Source organism: Squalius cephalus (genome assembly GCF_949319135.1).
Source record: "Squalius cephalus genome assembly, chromosome: 11".
In the NCBI taxonomy this organism is placed as follows: Eukaryota; Metazoa; Chordata; class Actinopteri; order Cypriniformes; family Leuciscidae; genus Squalius; species Squalius cephalus.
Genome location: NC_137132.1, coordinates 23,648,150 through 23,669,019, shown reverse-complemented (window position 1 = coordinate 23,669,019; position 20,870 = coordinate 23,648,150). Strand labels below are relative to the sequence as shown.

Sequence of the window (20,870 nt, the reverse complement as noted above, 5' to 3'; positions counted from 1 at the left end):
TTTTTTTTTTTCTTAGTGTGTTGAACGTTCAAATTATCTAAAGAACCCTTTTCTACTACATTTTGTGCAATAGAAGGTTCTTCATGCAACCATCAATGCCGATAACAAACCTTTATTTTTAAGAGTGTACCATGCTAACAATCACCATGGATCTCTGCATGCTTGTTAATCTACTCCAAAAACGAAAGCATTTTTATTGTTTTCATGCCACTTACTTACTACGTCTTATTTTTCCTTTAACTAGATCCCATTTTTATGCTTGGGATTGTGTAATTCTCTAAATCTCTAAATCCTTGGTGTTTTGGTCTTTTCTGTAGAAGGTTCAGGTGTGTGTGTGTCTGCTGGTAATGAAAACAGATGGTGGTTTGTTCTGGTGAGGTCACTGATCATGATCCTGGTCCCAGAGAGACTTTGTGTGGGGTGGGGGACAGGGGTCCGGCTCCACAACCCACTCTTAATTGAAGGGGCAGCTAGATTACCCTCTCTGAACCCTAGCTGGGCTCTGTGATGGTAGGGGTTTGCACCATGTGCTTCAGTTTTTGAGTCGTCCTAGATCATTTTCATGCCAAGATGGGGACCAGACAGTCATTGTGAATTACTTTAGGTGATGCATTATTGTAAATTCATTCATTTTGATTTGAACCTACAGTCTTCCAATTACTAGTATGCTAGCACTGATAATAAAACTCTGCCCGATACAAATAAACTGTTAATTATTTAACAGTCCAATAACTGATAAATGACTAATTTCACTGAAATAATTGTTTTAAATGCTACAGGTAAATTTAGGCATCATGTAAGGAATAATTGATGACAGGCCATTGAATTATTAGAAAAATAATGCACACCGGAGGTGGTAACAGTGTTCGGCTGCAGCATCTCTTCTAACAGCGAAACTGTAAGTTGATCTGCTCCAAGCACAGCACTGTTATTACCTTGTGAGAAATGTCATGTAGCTTTTAAGTTGTTAAACTATTTTACTGATAAAATCATCAGAGCAGCACTGACAACACGTTTCAGTGCGAGTGTGTGTCCGTACTGTATCTGTGTGCGTTTCTGCGTTTGCCGTTTGTGTGTGTGAGAGAGAGAGAGAGTGGGAGAAAGAAAGTACATGCTTTTCATATATAATAAAACATAATTGTGTGGCAAAAACATGGAAATAATTTGTCATTTTTATCCTATTGTTTACTATATTTATTTGCTTGGTCAGTGTAATTTTGGTTTTATTTGCCGTTGTAAGCTGTAATGACCTGTGAAATAATTGAAATAATTTGACGAAGTGATATGGAACTGTAATGCAGTCAAGACCTGGCTGGAAATACTTTAGCCGTGCGTTTCCCTGAAATAATTGCACACCTTAGAAAGTTTTCCAACCAATCAGATTCAAGCATTCAACAGCCCTGTAGTATAAAATAGTATAATGTACAGTATGAAAAATGAATATTCATTTTAAAGCAACACCATGTAAGTTTTGCTCTCGGGGTCCCCCTACAGTTGGGAAACAGTATTGTCTTCTACTACTGTCATAAAATGTGTCATGGTTACACCAGGGGATACACTGGAGTTCTCACGTCTTGGGCAGACTGCCTGCGTTGCGTGTGAAATGTCTTCATCCCAGGTACAGTGGCATATATTTCAGCATGTCATATGAATATAATTTCATGGGTTTTATTTTTTTCAAACGCCAAAAGATCGCGTAGCTCACGTTTACAAGCCAGCATCATTATAGTAGCCTATTGGCTACTGTTTTACAGAATGGATATGCTAATTCAGTTCAATGTTTGTGTGGTAGGTAATAGCCATATATCATCAATATTATATCAAGCTACCATAGATGAATTTGCAAAGTTGAAAAATCGATTTTATAACCTGAGGCAAGACACTTTCACCAGAAAAATAAATAAGCAAACATGACTATCAGCCTGCAGTCATTAGGCTAGTTAGCCTAAAAGATGATTTTGTCCGTCTAATCATGTATTATTTACTTGCAAGAATGTAGCCCCTGCAAACTTGTACACGCCGTTTAGACATAGGCTTACTTCTGACTTTTTTTTTTGTCAATATACTTACTAGTCCAACAGCATGACAGCCAAGTCAACATCGGTCGGGCACCCCTCCTCCTCCTTTAGCTCACGTCAGCGAGCGAACGCTGGACCAATATTGATCCTCGTCCGGCCTTTGATTTTGTCACTCTCCCTTTTTCTCTTCCTAGTGTCCTCCAACAAAACCTTTGCCTTCTTCGGTTTCGTTGCTGCTTCGGTCATGACAACAACATACACACGCTATACCAGCCGGGAAACAAACGCTAGTTGGGCTCTCACGTCCGAATTTGAGGAAATGGGGGGTGAGGGGGAAGTGAGGTATGCTGTAAAGCAGTCGAATTTTGTAGTTCTTTTTGTGCTCGGGTTATACCCGAACCCCGAAGTTCCGTAGTGCCAGTAAAAGCGATACAGACCCTGTCAGGCTATGGCAGACGTGTCATTCAACCTATTGTAAGTCGATGTACCATCACAAGAGTCTTGGAAATATATTATGAAGGTTGAAAAACTACATGGTGTTGCTTTAAAATTTGATAAAGATTACATTAACAGTATTATTAAAAGTAAGGCATGTAATCACCTAAATGTTAAAATAGGGGAATTGTGCATGCACATTCAATTTTGGCTGATAACCATTATGGTACCAATATATCATCATGCATACCTAGTTACCAGCTCAGATATTTAACCACTACACTCGAAAGGGAGCAATGCCATAGAATAAATATTTTGGGTTCCTCAAAGAACCTTTTGGTGAAAGGTTCTTAAAATAAATATTTTTTCTTAATGCAAATAATATTTTTAAAAAATCTGAAGAACCTTTTTCCACTAAAAAGAACCTTTTGTGCAAAGAAAAGTTTCCATGGATGTTATGTCATGAAACCATAGATGCCAATAAATAACCTTTTCATTTTAAGACGCCACACTACTCACCTAATGATTAATAATGATCTATAAAAAATACATTATCCATAAAAATCTGATACAACTTGTTGGTTTCAGGATGAAGAATAAGCTTTGGTACTTCGAGTTTGGCACCTCGGAAACCTTCTCAGCAACTTGCAAGAAGCTTCATGATTATCTTGAGGTGGAGGTAATGATAATAAGTGAGAAACCACATGCCTTATCGCCCTTCTAACACTTAAACACCCCCTGCAAAACAACTGGAAGGAACTGTGGTGTATTGTTTTAATACAAGAAAAATACATTTTTCCAAAATGTCTTTCAGGATTTTGTTGTTTTTGGATTATAACAAAGAGCAATTTATTTTCAGTGTGCTTGTGCTAATACAACAGATGTAGATCTATTTATTCATTATTGATTGATCGATTGCAATTCTTTCCCATGTTTTTTTGTAGTGTGATGGTATCACCCTGAACCTCAGCAACATCTCATTGGAGGGCATCGCCGTCCTGAATATTCCCAGCATGCATGGCGGTTCCAACCTATGGGGAGAGAGCAAGAAACGGAGGGGTCACCGTAGAACAGGGAAGAAGTCTCCAGAAAAGAAGACCACAATTGTTGACCCCAAACAATTAATTTTTGCTGTCCAAGGTATACAAACGCATACTCGCATATCACAAATCATATTGTAGGCTACTATGCAGGGCAAAATGATTTAGATGTTGGGTTCTGAATCTGATTCCCATACAGTTTTTATTTTTATTTTTCAATCATTTGTCTTATTTTTGTTTTTATTTTTATTCATTTAATTTTACTAGGAGTCTAGTCAAAATTAGTTTCTGTGGTAATAGACATTATGCTAGAAATGTTGTCAATAGAGCTTAACTTGAATTGAACCTGGAACATTTCTTTAAGGGTCACCTTAACATTACTGGTTTGCAAAGTCCTTGTCTTCACACCTGATTAATCAAAGGCAACTTCAGAGAAACTTTTCTTTCATGATGAATATTTCACCAGTGACACATTGAATCATGGCGAGTGGCTTTTGTTTGGGTTGAAGGGGCGCAGTTTTAATGTCAGTGTTTGGGATTGTCAGTGGCTCTGTAATGGCTTGTGCTAGCGTTGGTGGACAGACCTGTCTAATCAAAGCAGACTCAACTATACCATGGTAAAACCAGGCTGATTGGGATTTCAATAACTGTACTTTCTAAAGGCTCACATACGTCTGCTGTTGCCACTAGCTGTGCTCAAGGGTACTGAAATGACTGCCATAATAAATCATGCAAATTCTTGTTTTTCGTACTACAAAGTTTGCATAATTTCAAGCTAAGTTGTGCAACTTTGGTTCTTTGTAGTCTCAGAATTATACGGTATGCCCTTGGACTGCCCACAGATGTTTAAGGCTTATTGTTATTGCACACATAACTAGAAAAGCAAAACTTACAAATCTGACAAGCTCTAATCTGATTGGCTGGCTTTACATGACTTTCTAGAGTAAGAGTACTGTACACAGGTTGTTTTTCGTACTACAAGTCCGCCTGAAATAATGAATAAATAAATGCCATAGTCCGCCAAGTTAGTGGTATCAGATCTTTGAAAGATATTCGACATTTTGTTTGAGGTACTTAGTAACTATTTAAGTATAAAAACATTACAACAAAGTTATAAGGTGAGATATAAAGTCCCATTTGTGATATTTAAAGTTACATTTTTTATCTCACATTATGTTTATCTCACAATCACATTTTGAGATTTAAAATCATAATGTGGATATAAAGTCATAATGCGAAATATAAAATCCCATTTGTGAGATATAAAATCAAATTGTGAGATATAAAGTCATAATGTAAAATTTAAAGCTTACAAAGCTCAAAGTCCACTCCAAAAGGAGATATTTTATTTAACAAAATCCACTTTTCAAGAACTACAATGAATGGCTCATTTGGACTACAACGCGTTTTTTCCGGGTTTTGTGAGGCCGTTACTCATTTAAATACGCAAAAAAAGGGGACGAGGCCTGGCTGAGCTACGATACAGTGTTGAGACAGTGTTGTCGCCATGTCAAAGATCACTGTTTTGTCCACCATTTCCAAAACTCATTTGTTTGACCTTCCTAAGGCTGACAAACTTAGAGTGGTTAAAATTGATTTTAAACACTGTTCCTGAACATTATAAACCCAACGTGTTTCTGTGTGCTGCACATTTTACGATGAACAGCTTCCAGAACTACAATGAAGGCTACGCACAAAAGCTTCTCCTGAAATGGAGCAGTTCCCACTTTGTCGGTACAATCTGTTGTTTATGGATTACAACTTATTAGTACGTCTTATTTTTTGTAGTAGCGTTTTCAATCATAAGTTTAGTTCCAATCATAATTTTTATGTTGCTATGATGTAAACAAATGGCAAAGCTTTGCCTTCGCTCGCTTGCTAGCCAACATTAGTGTTGATATAGTGTCTACTGTTGCTTTTGTAAGCTCTCGCTTTTGTAAGACTTGTTCTTGTTCATCACCCCTTAGGAAAATTAACCTTGGTATTGTGATCGATTACTGTTTATAGTGGTTCCGACAAATATCATGATTAAATGGTGTATAACATTGTATCTAAAATGTATAAGACATTTTTTAAAAACAACATACCACTCTAAAACGTTCTGTGAAATCCGTGCTTGCAAAGTCTGTGCATGAAATCCGTTCTAAATCAGGCTTGAATTGCTTTAAAATTGACGCCATCCTGAGTAGAGCTTGCAGTTATGGTATGGGGCGGGACATTTCACAAACACACGCTAACAAGCGGTGCCAATCACAACACAATGGGCTAGCTAACCAATCACAGCACATTTCGTATTTCAGAAGGAGGGGCTTTATCGAAACCGGAACTAAATGGCGCATTCGGGACAGACTGGGGAGAGAGGTGCTATAATAATGTAAAATATGTGAAAATTTATGTTTTTTTAACAATCAAACATGAAAGCATATTCTAGTCTAGTACACCACAAAAACAAAATGAAGACTTCATAAAGGGCATAATAGGAGCCCTTTAAAGTCACATTAAACTCCCATTTGTGAGATATAAAGTCAAATTTTTGAGACATAAAGTCACATTGTGAGACATGGTCATAATTTCTGACATAAAATTTGTGAGTGTATATATATATGCATTATGAGTATAATATTAAAGTGGTCATGAACTGCATTGTTTTATGTGATGCACTTGTGGTGATTTTTACATTAAAATTTTTAATAATTTAGAAATAAAAGGCATTTTTCCTACCCTGTTTTAGCCCTCTGATTTGAACTCTCTGTTTGAAGGGAAGTGTCTGCTGTGAGACTTGTGTAAACGCCCACTGCTGTGATTTGCTAACATTTTTTGTACATGAAATTGCTAAGTATTACATGTTTAACTCTCTCAAAAACTTTTAGCACGTTTTTACTATTACAGGTCTCAAGGTTAACTGATTGTGTAAAGTGTTGATTATGGCATTATATTTAGATCCATTGCATTATATTTAGATTGTGGCATGAAAGGTTGCAGTGATGAGCATTGTAGCCAATCACAGACATGTTGAGCACATGAATGCAGTGATCTTGTCATTGCAACTCGGTTTCTGCACTCTCACGAATGCTTTCATTTGAATTAACACTGTTACTTACATCTTGTCGCATTATAGTCGAGTCCATATCATAACAGTCTGTTTGCAAAGGCTGCGCCGACATTGCGACTGATTTACCAAAGAATCCACTGCGAAATATACCACTTACAAATAAATAATGCTCAACTCAGACATTCACATTGTTGAAAATGAATGTTGATTTTCTTCTGCAGAGGAGGTCTTTCACCTATCTATTACTTCATAAATAGACACATTCTAGGACGAGTTGTTCGCTGGGCTTAGTAACAATAAAAGCTGTTTTTGGACTAACAAGGAAGTTTTCAGTTCTGAAACTTACAGGATATTCTTATAGTATGATGACCTTTTATATATCAAAAGCTCAAGGAAAATTTAATTTCTCAGTTCATGACCCCTTTAAGTCACAATTACCTTTTTATCTTTTTATTACTCTGCGGCGGAAACGGGCTTCTGTAGTTCGCATACATTGTCGCACATACCAGTGAGTACATATTTAAGTACATTCTGGTCTATTTTAGCGTATTATGTATTTTCCATAAACCCGCCTACATTTTAAAAACAAACCAAACTGTGGTTCATCACTTTACATGCCGGTCAGACCAATTTACATTTTGGTGAATTGGCCAAATCCCGTCAAAGCACAAAGAACAATAAAGAGTTGTTTTTGAAATAAACACTTAGATGTTCCCTCCACGGAGGATCATCAAGGCAGAACGCTGTTCACTAATCTAGAAATGTGTACGCCGGTTGTCACCACGTTGGGGAAAATCATGCATCATGCCCGCTTTGAGAGCATTGATTGTAGTTTTACAGAATCTCTTTGGGCCGTTATCATGGGAACGTTTCGGATCACAGAGAGCAGAATGAAGGGTGAAACGTCTGAGCCTGTTTGAGTCTTACAATCACAGTATTTGATGTTCCCTGATGAGAAATCACCCATTTGAAAGAGATTGTCAGTTAGACTTTCTTTTTTACAGTGGTTAAAGTGTTTACTTGCTTGGCCCAGCTGCTTTCTTTTCAGTCAATAGGGGTGAAAATGAAATATAACCTCTAGTATGAGTATACTTATTCATGTTTTGTTCAGTATATCAATATCTGTACATTTACACGCCTTAACTCCATAGTATCTCATTCGTTAAACTCTTTAATCTGTCCACCTCAGTTAAACCCCAAGTACCAATCCATTATCTCAGTTGTCGTTAGTCTGTGGACGTCTTTCCAGTTCATCCAGCCCCTTGCACTCTTTAATTTCAGTCAATACGAGTCAGACGCTGATAAATGCACCCATTTGTATCATGCATGTTTGCTCTAATATCCTGCTGCATCCCTGCTGCATCTCTCAGTTGTGCTAAAGCAGTAACAGAGCGCTTTGCAAATAAAACCGCCTTCCGAAAAAGAGAGCAGGGAAGAAAAAACCTTTACGCTCCATTCTATTCTATTTACTCTGGGAAAGAAAGATCAATTGATTGGCGAGAAGGCGACCATGAGCCCAGGTTCGGACTAGAGAAGGCACTTAGCCCGGGCGCCTTGCTGGTGGTTTTGAAAGCCTTTGTAGATACGGCTTCATCTGAAGGAGCTCTGAAGGTGAGAGGCCTGTGCTTGTCAGATTAGTCGAGGGAGCATTAGCTGGATGGTAAACAGTGAGTGCATTAGCCCCAGAGGCCCGGCTCTCAGATGGGGTAGAGTCTGACCTTTCGGGAGCAGTTGAGTGGCCCCGCTGGTGACGCTAGGAGACAGGCCTCCTCAGGTGGAAGGGAATGGAGGCGGGCTGAATTATTCAGCATGGACGTGGGCTGCACTGGGGCTACTGATGTCCCCTGACACACTGTGTGAAAGCCCCCCCAACCCCCTCCTGCGTACCTCAGCCCTCCCTGCGCCTGTCGCTCCATGTGCGTCATGAGCAACACTGGCTGTTCAATCACACAGAAAAAAAAAAACAGGTGACAAGAAAACACCATTATCAGGTGCACACGGCTTGTGTACGTGTGTGCATGTGCAAAAGAAAGAGAGGTTTGTGTTGAAACGTGAAGGAGATTTGACATTTTTCAGTGTTAAAATACATTTTCTTATTCCAGCTTAGCATGCAGAGACTTTTAGAAAATTATTTGAAAGTTGATTTTCTCCCTGAAAAGTGTAAACACTGTTCTGCAACTGCACTGTTGTTTAAGCGTCACCTACAGCCTAGAATAGCAACAATCAATGGTGTCACGTGTCAGTTTGGGGCGGAGCTATCTGTTTGATTGGCAGTTTGATTGAGTGTTCAAGAAAACCATCCTTTTCGCAATTCCTTTTGGTAATTCTAGTAGTGGCGAATGTTATTTGTAGATATAGAGGTTAAGGTTTGGCCGGTTAACCCCTGCTGGTGGATGCCGTAACTACACCATTATGTGGGCAAAATTCTTCTTCAAAATCTTTCTTAACTGGCAGCCATTCAAAAATGTTTTAATGAGCATTCATTTTAATTTATTTATAATTCAATTTAATTAAAATGTTTCACATTTTAACTTATTTTTGTTATTTGATTTACATTTTTTGTTTAATATGAATATTAGTATAGCCTAAAGTTTTGTATGTTTCACCAGCTCTAAACAGCATGACATTTCTGTTTATTTCTACTTCTACTTCTACTTTCTACTGCCTGGATCTTGCGCGATGGCATTAATGGCTCAGGTGATTGACTAAAAAACACTGTAACTGAGTGCCAATGAAGCAATTATACCAGCATGCAGAAACTTTGTGAGCATCATTTCCCAGCCGAACATCACCTGTCATTGAAATGAATGGAAATGCTAACACTGGTTTAATGTAACTTCTAGTGAAGTGTTTCATCTGTGTTAATACTCTGTTAAATTCTCATTTGAAATAGATGACAGTTCCCAGAGCATGAAGCAGTAGGTAGAGAGTGTTCTCCGCTCCCTCAGGCATTTAGAAATCCCCTCAGCCTGACTCTGACGGTATCCTCTGTGTGAGCTCTCAGCCTCACGAGTCGGCAAGCCTGAACCTTTTAAAGAGCAGAGCCACAGTGGTCAAAGGACTGTGTACACTCATACAAACACACACTCAGTTCCTACTTCTCACACTTTTTCAAATCCCAGCAAGGCCTTGTTCACAGCCTGTCTCCTTGACAACAGCTGAACACAGGTTTGGTACAACAATCCAGGCATTTGTGTTACCCCAGTAACTGTGGGGTCAGCCAGACGACTGGAACCAACACTGTTTTTTGTGCTTTGCTTTTGCATACTTAAGAAATATATCCCTGCATTGCCCTTAGGTACATGTAGAATATAGTTTTGCACACAAGTGACATTTAGCTTAAATATGTGAATGGACTTGTAGTGTTACTCATACTTACGTTCATAAAACAAATTATTCTGATCTTGTCTTCCGATTGGTCAATAGTGTTCCAGCCATCCTAAAATACATTTTGTAGTGACAGCTATGATGCAAAACACTTGCTCACCATATCACTTCCTTGCACCCACTGGGTATCTATGACTGTATTAGCAATATAGAATTGCATGTAAGACACAGAATTGATGCAATATACAGAATATAATGATGATAGAAAAAAAAATCTATGTTAGATATAGAATAAAGGAGATTAGTAATGAATAAAAGGAATAGAATAGAGTTAAAATGTAAGATACAGAATATAACAAATATAAGAATAGACTAGATAAATAGAGCAGATAAAGATTAGTAATTTATGGAAGATATAGAATAGAATTAAAATGTAAAATACAGAATAGAATTAAAATGTAAGATACAGAATAGAACAAATGTAAGAATAGATTAAAAAGTAGAGTAGATAAAGATTAGTAATTTATGAAAGATATACATTTAAAATGTAAAATACAGAATATGATAACAATGTAAGATACAGAATAGAACAAATGTAAGAATAGATTAGATAAATAGAGTAGATAAAGATTAGTAATTTATGAAAGATATAGAATACAACACAATTAAAATGTAAGACACAGAATAGAACAAATGTAAGAATTAGATTAGATTAATAGAGTAGATAAAGATTAGTAATTTATGAAAGATATAGAATAGAATTAAAATGTAAAATACAGAATAGAATTCAAATGTAAGATACAAATAGAACAATTGTAAGAATATGCAGAATAGGATTAAACAAGCTATGGAATGGAATACATTTAAGGAAATATAATACTTGTGAGGAAAAGAATAAAATAAGATATGGAATAAGATATAAAATGTGTAAGCTATTAGAATATAATGGATTAAATCAAGGATATACAATAGAATAGAATAGAATAGAATAGAATAGAATAGAATAGAATAGAATAGACATAAGGTACATGATACATGTGCACATTAAGCCATAGTGCTTTTGTGAGTAGTGAGAGTTTGAACCTGGCTCACACACATTCCCCCTTCTTCCCCCCATCTCACTAAGATACCCTAAAAAGTGTCAAAAAGGTCAAAACTAAAATAGAAATAGAAATAGAAAATGAATGATTGGATGCAACAGCCCTGACTGGACCTTGTGCTAGCGGTCAGAGCTTTGCCAGCTCTCAGTTCTGATTGTTTGTGTGGTTGACTGTTGCCTGTCTGTGGACTGAATGACACCGTGTGTGTTTGAGGAGGAGGAGAGGAAGACTCATAGGAGCTGTTACTGAACAGATGGTCCCAGCGCGACACTGGACCTCCGACCGAGGAAAAATCAATGCTCATAACTTCAAAACAAAAAAGAAATTAATAAATATGGAGGAACACTAGATTGCTTTGCATCAGTGTCGCATTCTAATTAATAGGTGTTTTGTTTGTGGGTTGTTGGTGTTTTTTCCCTCCCCTCCTTTTCTCCAACGGTGACAATTTATGCTTTTTTAGAGCGGAAGGCAGACTGTGAAGATTCCAAATCAAGCTTGTCTGCTTTTTTTCTCTCTTCTTCTCACACGCTCCCCCCTTTCCGCCCAAACACACCTCCACTGTCTGCTCGTCATCTTCTCTTTTGGACTTTCTCCTCATAATCTTTTCCCCCTGACGTCCCCCCATGGGTCAGGCTTGGTAGAAAGTGGATGCAAGGACAAGGATATTGATATTGGTTTTGTGTTTTGGAGGGAGAGGACTGTCTGCATGGGCTCTTCAGTTTTGTGTTATTTCATGTATATTAATGATTATGCTAAATAATTCACTTTAGGTATTAGCACATACAGATTTTCGCCTTACATGTGCTATACCTTTACATTTAATCATTTAAAGTCCCCCTGTGGTGAAAATCAAGTTTTAATGTTGTTTATGTCTATGTGGTGTTTTAATGTGGTTAAGACAAACCATGTGCAAATTCATAAGTCAACACCATTGCTGAGTATTTTCTCCTTAAAACTGCAGTGAAAAAAGACACTGGTGTACAAATCACTGGTGTTTCTGACATCACAAACTACCTTGTAACCAATCACGTCAACATGCCGGTGGGCTTTAGCATATCATTAACAGTGAATTAGCAGGGGAGTCTCAAGAGAAGCCAGGTTATGCCGGTATATTTTTTAATTGATATGAAAAATTGGGTAGATTTAGCAATATAGCGGGTGTATGATGTATATCACGTTGTTATGATCAACTATATACCTTTCTCCACTGACGCTCTGAGTTGTTCAAAGCGTTTCTGATTATTGTTAGAACGCAGCTGCCTGACTCTGAGATGGCGAATGGGAACATGGTTTGTGTAATATTAGCAGCACAATATTAGCTGTTTGATAACATAGTCAAGCAAAAGGCTAATCATATTAATTACACTTATGTGTCCGACATAAAGAGCGATACCATTGTGCTGGTACCAAATCTCTGAGCTGGTGTGAGTGAGTGGAGGCGGGGCTAATTAGCATATTCATGATTCTGCAAATACTAAATGAAGCAAGGGTGTAGAGTTATATTCAAAGCTATTTTAAGCCATGAAAAAAAAAAAATCACAAGAAAAAACATTTAAATATATAATTTTGGTGATCAAAGATTAGTTTAAAGGGATACAATTATTGACTACAGGGGGGCGTTAACAGATGCTTTTATGAAAAACAAGCAATTTATCATCTAGGACACAACAATATTCACTATATTAATAAATTATTTAATTGTTTATGGTACATCCTGATACATCCAAGATTCAAGATGCATTATCTGAAGAGGCAAGTCATTGTGAGTTCAGAGACTTATATTTAACCAGACTAGAAATTGTATTTAATTTGACATGAAAGAAAACGAGACTGAGAGGAACAGAAGTTCCTAAATTGTTGGTCTACTCGTTTGTAACTTCATAATTGAATGGACTTTTACTACTCATCAGTTAACTGTTTCTCTCCTCCTCTATGGCAGACCCCTCTGACCAGCTGTTGGAGGTGGTGGGGCTGGAGGGGGCGATGGAAATGGGGCAGATCTACACGGGTCTGAAGAGCGCAGGCAGACGTCTGGCCCAGTGTTCCTCCATCATTATCAGGTGTGTTACAGTACATTTCATAGTCTTTACAAATCAACCCCGATTACTACATTAGCTTAACAACAATGTGCTGTTGTGTGCAAGTAGTCCTTATATACTGAATTTTAAAATGTGAAGGGTTAGATTTGAGTAACTTGATTAGTGTAGTAAAAAGTTTTATATCGCCAAAGCATTCGCCACAATACTAGATGACATGAAATAATGACATGCTTTACGTATATTATCATAATATATTATTATTATTATATATACTGTATATACTAATTATTTTGCAATTGTTATGCATGCATTTTTTTATGATCTTTTTAATGATCTTTTATAATATTAATGATACACTACCATTCAAAAGTTTGGATTTTTTTGTGTGCAAGAAATTAAAAAAATCTTTTGTAACATTATAAAATTATTAAATAAATGCAGGGGTTTTTTTCCCTATTTTCTATAAAGTTTCTATTCTGGGGTAAAAATGCATCAAGGTTTCCCCAAAAACATTAAGCAGTACAACAGTTTTCAACATTGCTAATAATAAGAAATGCTTCTTGAGCATCAAATCTGCATATTAGAATGATTTCTGGAGGATCATGTGACATTTTAAATTGTATTAATATTAAATTATAAATGTTTTTACTGTCTTTTTGATCAAATAAATGCAGCCTTGGTGAGCAGAAGAGACTTCTTTGAAATACATTTAAAAATCTTACCGACTCCAAAGGGTAGTGTATTATTTCATGAGACCACGTGAGATATTTGTGCAGTACTTTATCTACATTCAAACTTCATTTCACACACACTGTATAGGACAAGAAGTGAAGGAAGAAAATATTTAATATGGTGCAAAAAATTAAAACAAAATGCAAACAAAACTACCCCAAGGGGGAAGGACTGGACTGGACTGGACTGGACTTGACTGGACTGGACTGAACTGAACTGGACTGGACTTGACTGGACTGGACTTGACGAAGAACACACAAGGATAAACATATGACAACGAACCAGCACAGGACTGCAAACACCGGGAGAATAAGTAGGGAGAGCAAACAAAGCAGGTAACGAGGGAGGACAGGTGGGGCAAATTAACCAATAATCATGTAACAAGGTGGGCGGGGTTAGACAATGACAGGAGAGCACATGTCACAAGGAAACGCATGACAAGCCATGTGCTCACACCAAACATGACTTGAACACAAGCACATGGCCAGTAAAACAAATCACAAGCCATGTCCTCACACAAAACAGAACATGAACACGCAGCCAATGAGAACACTCATAAGCCACGTGTTCACACAAAACATGACAACATGAAAGCACACAGCTAGTGAAAAACAAGCTGTGTGCTACACAGTACAAGACAAAACATGACAGGAAAGCACGCGGCCGATGAAAACATGAACCGCGTGCTACACAGAACACAACAACAGATGCAGACAGGAGAGCGTACGGTCCGAGCTCACACGAAACCGCACGCTCACACGACAAGACAGAGCGCACGAGAACGAGCGAAAGGTCATCATGTGCGCTCACAACAGAGGACAAACACGCAGAGCATGAATGTCCGAATCCCGACACAGAACCGAAACCAAACTAGACAGATGTGCCGGGATCCAAACACCACGCCCCGCACATGTCATACATACAGGCATACAGACAAGAGAGCGCACCACTCGCCCACACAAAGACTTGACAAAAGAGCTCTGTCACAGAACCAAGAAATACACTAGACAGAAGTGACAGAGCCCTGACACCTAATTTATTGATGTTCACAGATATACTGTATATAAACAAAAAATAACAAAATATATATCTCCATGTTTCTGTATTATATTACTATCTTCCATTGACAGAACCAGTAAACCCCTCCCTATGCAAATAGATGGAGAGCCATGGATGCAAAGCCCATGCACTGTAAGTATTTAATGAAATTATATTTATTATATGCTTAAATGTACCTGATATTAGTCGTGTTCAAATATAAATGTTTAATAGTGGGAATATTTTTTTTCTTTAAGAACCTTTTTCTTACATTCTTCTTAAACTGGCTCGAGTTGGTCAGTCTTAGATTTTGTGTGAAAACCACAGCAGCATCTTATGAGAAAGCTGAAAATATGCTCCAGCCCAAATAAACAACCTCATTTGCAAGATTCAAAGCTTTGTTTGCCTTTAATTAAAGTTTCCCTTCTCTGAAAGCATCTTTTCTGAAGTGCAGTGTTCATTTACATATACTTCATTTTGTCGATGCCTGGAATCCAAAAAGCATGACAACACAATTAATTGGAAGGAGCACTTGTACCTGTAGATTAAAACTCCGTCTAAAGGTAGACAGCAACAGAACTGTTATAGTAGCAGGTGATCTCCATGGCAACCTATGGCTTCATTGATGCTTAATTAGCGTCAGTAAACGCAAGGAATGCTTTTGAGACACTACATTCGATATTCAGGTGTTCCAACTTATCCTCAGCAAAAGTGATTGATTATGCTAATCCATTTTTAGGTGGCGCTGCATTGTATTTGTATTTGCTTGTGAGGGTTTGTCTGTAAACCAGAGGCAATCAGTGGGAAAAAAATGATAATTATATAACACTGAAATTATATAAAGAATAAAATTATTCTCTATTGCAAAATAATGCAATACAAAATAAGGTGAAAAAAAACGCTTTAAATTATGTCTTCAGAAAGTAGTTTTTTGAGTATATATATTCTATTTTTATGTGTAATAAATATATATATTTTTCGATAAAAATATGAATACTCCAAAAACTACTTTCTGAAGACTTAAAGCATTTTTTTTTCTTCACCTTATTTTGTATTGCATTATTTTGCAATAGAGAATAATTTTATTCTTTAGAGAATCAAGTATATTATTCATAAAAATTTGCTACAATCCTCACCTCGCCCAGGGACTGCAGATGTGAATTAGCTTTTAGCTAAATCTGGTACAGTATATATATTGTGCATTGTCCCTGTTAAATAAATAAATAATGGCACCTAATCTTATCTTGTCTTTCTAAATTGTTCCAGAGAGACACTAAAAAGGGCATGGTTCCAATAAATTTGCATTATATATGAACACTCTCGATTTCACCCCATACGTTAAAAAATGTCATGTTGACTCTACCTCTTAATTAAACTTAAATGTTCCAAAGGTTTTCTTATTGAGGTGTTCATTACCATTTACCTTCTTATTGCCATTACTGTGTCTAAATACTTTCATGAACAAAGCACATGGGTGAACTCAAAGAGAAGAGCTTGATATTTACCATCACCTTTGATGTGGAATTATAATTGACACATAAATGGGGAATTGAGAATTCAGCACCCAATTAAATGTGACGGGGACAGAGTTAATAAATAAGATTTTAATGACACTCACACTTCACATTCTAGTCCATTAGATCACTGCCTGTTTTCAAACATCAGTTGTGTCTTGGAGAGTCTTGGGCAAGTTGTGTGCCTATATTTGTGTATTTTGCATATCTTCCTCATCTGGTTGTCTTTAATAATTTATATCACATAAGCCTAAACATTTTGCATTGTATTTGTTCTCACAGATTAAAATTGTGCATGAGAATCAGGCCCGTATGCTGATGGGCCCTTCACAAAGCTCTGGCTGCTTCTCCGTCTTTCAGCGCGACCGCAGAGAGAACAAAAACTGACAGTCGACAACACCTGTGATCAGCACTGCACGCTACACAAGATCATGTACAGCATATGGTGGGAACGTGCCAAATGAGAAGGTTCCTGAAGGTTGTATTTTAGCAGTGGGGAGATTTCAGCTGATATTTTCAGCCACCAGTCTCAGCTGTTTGACTAAACTGCCATTTTACAAGCCATGCACTGGGAAGCAAAGACCAACCCTTGGGCACAAATGTTTAAAGTGCAGTGGAAAAGCACAAGTCGTCAGATCACTGTTCTTCTCGCACTACATGACTGTCTGGGGTACCATTTAGTTGCTGTCGTACATGATGGATCGGTGACAGAGGGTCACATATTAATAGGAAGAATCGCCGACAGCTCTGTCTGGTCTACAAACTATGTTTCTCAACCAAACTCACACAAGAAGTGATCCATGAAATAATGTAAAATCACGAGTGAGACTGGATTTATTCTTGTTAAAAGAGAGCCAGCAAGAAGCTTGCGATCCAAGTTGTCTGTGCACTGATTTGCAGCGAAAACGCCATGCTTGCTGATGTTTTGTCTATGACTCCTCCCCCTGAACTTTCCCTTGCCCATTATCTTACGCTCTCATTGGCTGTAGGTCATCGCCGATGCAATTTCCAGTCAAAACACATTCCACACTGCATGACGGGCATCGCCACTTCTCTCAGAAGTTCCACAAAACTGTCGGCGAGTGAAAATCGTACCTAAAATCATGCAGTGTGTACTCGCATTAGGCATAATAGGCACTGCAGAAGCAAGTGTGTTAAGTCTTTTGGAGTCTGAGTTTAATGTGTGGAGTCAGACGGACTCATGAGCAGGAGCCATTTTTATTTTGGGTATGTTATTTAGAAAGTGCCAGTAGTTCTGGATTGCGTGGTGCTATGTGATGGCCAAAAGAAAAACAAAAAACTGTTTTAACTTAAAACGTGTCTAGTCTAGTTGTAATTTTTTTATATGCTGTCGCATGCCGGGTGCAAATCCAAAACTTTGAATCTTGATTCTGATTGGTTGACGAACGTTCTAAAGTGTGCAATTATTTTCAGGGAAACGCACGGATAAAGCAGTTCCAAACCGGTCTTGACCGTATTACAGACCACATACAGTACCATATCATTCCGCCAAATAATTTCAGTCATTTCAAAGGTCCTTACAGCTTACAAATAGCAAATGACCAAGCCAAGCAAATAAATATAATAGACAATAGGATAAAAACACCAAATTATTTCCATTGTTTTTGTCACAAAATTGCATTTTATTATATATGAAAAGCATTTACTCTCTTTCTCCAGCTCTCTCTCGCACTCAAACGCACACATACAGTACGGACACAGAAACTCTCACAGAAATGTGTTGTCAGTGCTGTATTTTATCAGTAAAATAGTTCACCAACTCAAAAGCTACATGACATTTCTCACTAGTCAGGGAATAACGGCACTGTTTTTGAAGCAGTTAAACTTACCGTTTCACTAATAGTAGAGGTGTTGCCGACGAACACTGCTGAGAGACACACAGACTCGGGTAATTTACACACGTTTAATCTCTCTCTCTCTCTCTCTCTCTCTCTCTCTCTCTCTCTCTCTCTCTCTCTCTCTCGTTCTCTCTCTCTCTCTCTCTCTCTCTCTCTCTCTCTCTCTCTCTCTCTCTCTCTCTTTCTAACTGCATTAGTGTTATCAGTGGCTCAAGCCTCCACTACTAACTCTAAAATGACGTTTTGGAATAAGTACCAGAGGCTTGGGATTAGATGCGTAAGAAATTAGTCCTACACACAATAGCGTTTTAAGGACAACTGTCTTGAAATACATCATATGAACAATGTTTTGAGGTGTGTTAACTGTAGTATAAGATGAATAATTAACAACGGGCCATTGAATTATTGAAAAATAATGCACAACCCGAAGTGTAACGGCCACTCCGCTTCGCCTCATTATATTATATTAAATTACAAATCAAGATTAAAGCCTGTGTTTTTTCTATGGAAATGAATTAGACCAAATTTAAATGTGAATAGGTGATTTCTGCCCCAGCATATTTTTTTTTAGAACACTTTTTCCTTCAATAATCATGCAACTTAATTATTTTTAGTTTTTTTCAGAGAATTATATTTATTGTTTTAGGAGTTGCATTTAAAATTCACTTCAAAATACTTTCAAAAAATCTGGATGTTCTGGTTACAACAAGTGTTTTCTAAAACACTACTTAAGTGCCAAACACTAAACACATTCAAGTCACTAGAGAAGGAAATCATTTCCAGAAGCATGAACACACGTGGTGTAGACAAACCTTCTTTATAATATGAACTAAGAAAGCACAAATGGTGGCTTTGGGTTACCGTTAAACAATCCTCATCCGGAGTCAGTAATCGACAAGCAGTGTTGAAGGCTTTTTTGATGTGAATACCTGTCTGTTTCATTTTAAGCCAAAGCTGTTTGCTTTATGACCAAGAATCAGATTGGAAGACTGTATTTTGTTTTATTTTGTCTTTACAAGACATGGTTGTCATGGTCACAAGGTGCTTTGCTCATGCATATTCATGTGTTGTGATGCACTGCTGCCAGAGCTAAAGCAAATGTGCGACTGCACCTTTCCTTTTCTTGCAAGATAGCAGCATCCAGTGATGTGAGACACTATTACACATCCTAAACTAAAATTCTGAAGTTTCTGCCTGGTTTAGTTTCAAGTCTTGAAGCCTGCAGTTCATAATAAGTGCTTTGTGCAATAAACTGCATGTTGGATCGAGATCATTTATAGACTTTATATTTATACTTCGGATGTGGTGGATAGAGAGCATGGCCTATTGTGTAAACGATGCTAACACTGTAAAATATGTGGGAAGAACAATGAAACCTTTTTGAACGGTTTATAGTTAACTTTAATATTGGTTTTAATATTGATTATTACAAACAAAATCAATTTTTGACATTTTTACCCTTTGAACCCCATTTCTAAAAGTTTGTAAAACCAGTGAAAGCAACATTTGTCATTATTTTTGTCAGTAAAAAATATATTATGCCAGATTGCTGTGGTAATTTGTCCGTTTGTAACTCTAACAAACACCCACTTTCACCCTTTGAACCTGTCAGCTTGCCGCAACCGCTCACCTCTTGACCTGACAACAAATGGATCCCTATGGTTGTAATCTTTTAGTGTTAACCTGTCAAATGAACATCTGATTCTGTACCTGTCCTGCATTTCGTCAAGCTCACGGGATAATGCATTGCGCCATGAATGACTTAAAATGTCAGTTAACGTTTCCATCAGTTCCCCATAATGGAAGTCCCTCTGTTGGTGTGCTAGTTCACCTGATCCGGCAAAAGTGACATGTTAGGTGTTTCTTAATCATGTAACAAGAACTGTGACACAAGGAACCACTGGACCGACACTTTTATTATGTGTTAAATATGCTGCATGCATGGATATAATGAACTTGATCTCAAAGGTCAGATAAAGTGTGAAAGCACATCTATAACCATAGGTGTTATGGGGGGGGGGGGGAAATATCACTTGACCCCTGCATAACCCTATATAATTATCTCAAACCACAAACTTTCAGATCAGCATTTAACTGAAATAGAAAGCTTTTGTAATATTATACACTGCCATTCAAAAGTTTGGGATCGGTAAGATTTTTGTATGTTTTTGAAAGAGGTTTCTTATTTATCTGTTCCAAAGTAAAGTAAAAACAGTAATATTGTGAAATATAATTATGATTTAAAATAACTGTTTTACATATTTGATTTATATACATTTACATTTTCAGTATCATTACTCCAGTCTTCAGTGTTGCATGATATGGTTTATTTTGTGACAATGTATTTATTTAATATTAATTAATATATTTGTTTAATATAAATTATATTGCTTATTTTAAGTAATCTCAGAGCCCCTTTAAAATTGTGCCGAGGCCCTCTAGGGGGCCACGGTCCCCTGGTTGAGAACCACTGCATTATCAAAAAGAGAGCTTTACGAATAATAATTTGAATACTGTGGCCAATACTGTGTATTTCAGTCTTAGAAAGTTTTTTTTAGCTTGTCAAAAACTGAGCTCGTTTATAAGCATTGTAAACGGGATTCATTGATTGTGTGCACTTTCATGCACACCATTTCCAAAACATCTAGCCACAAGAGAGATTATAATGATGTGATGTGTTTCTCATAAATAAACACCTTATAATTGCAATATCAGT

The 20,870-nt window shown here is 37.3% G+C and overlaps 1 protein-coding gene across 1 annotated transcript in view; it reads left to right on the top strand.

The window, feature by feature from the left end:
• dgkb (diacylglycerol kinase, beta) overlaps positions 1 to 16,696 on the top strand; it is a 59,951-nt gene extending 43,255 nt beyond the window's left edge. Inside the window, exons 21-25 of the mRNA XM_079885050.1 lie at positions 3,042 to 3,132; positions 3,398 to 3,593; positions 12,912 to 13,032; positions 14,874 to 14,934; positions 16,578 to 16,696. Of these exons, the coding sequence (XP_079741176.1) occupies positions 3,042 to 3,132; positions 3,398 to 3,593; positions 12,912 to 13,032; positions 14,874 to 14,934; positions 16,578 to 16,682 (574 nt within the window). The 3' untranslated portion in view covers positions 16,683 to 16,696. The remainder of the gene's footprint in view (positions 1 to 3,041; positions 3,133 to 3,397; positions 3,594 to 12,911; positions 13,033 to 14,873; positions 14,935 to 16,577) is intronic.
• The last annotated feature ends 4,174 nt before the right edge of the window (positions 16,697 to 20,870 follow it).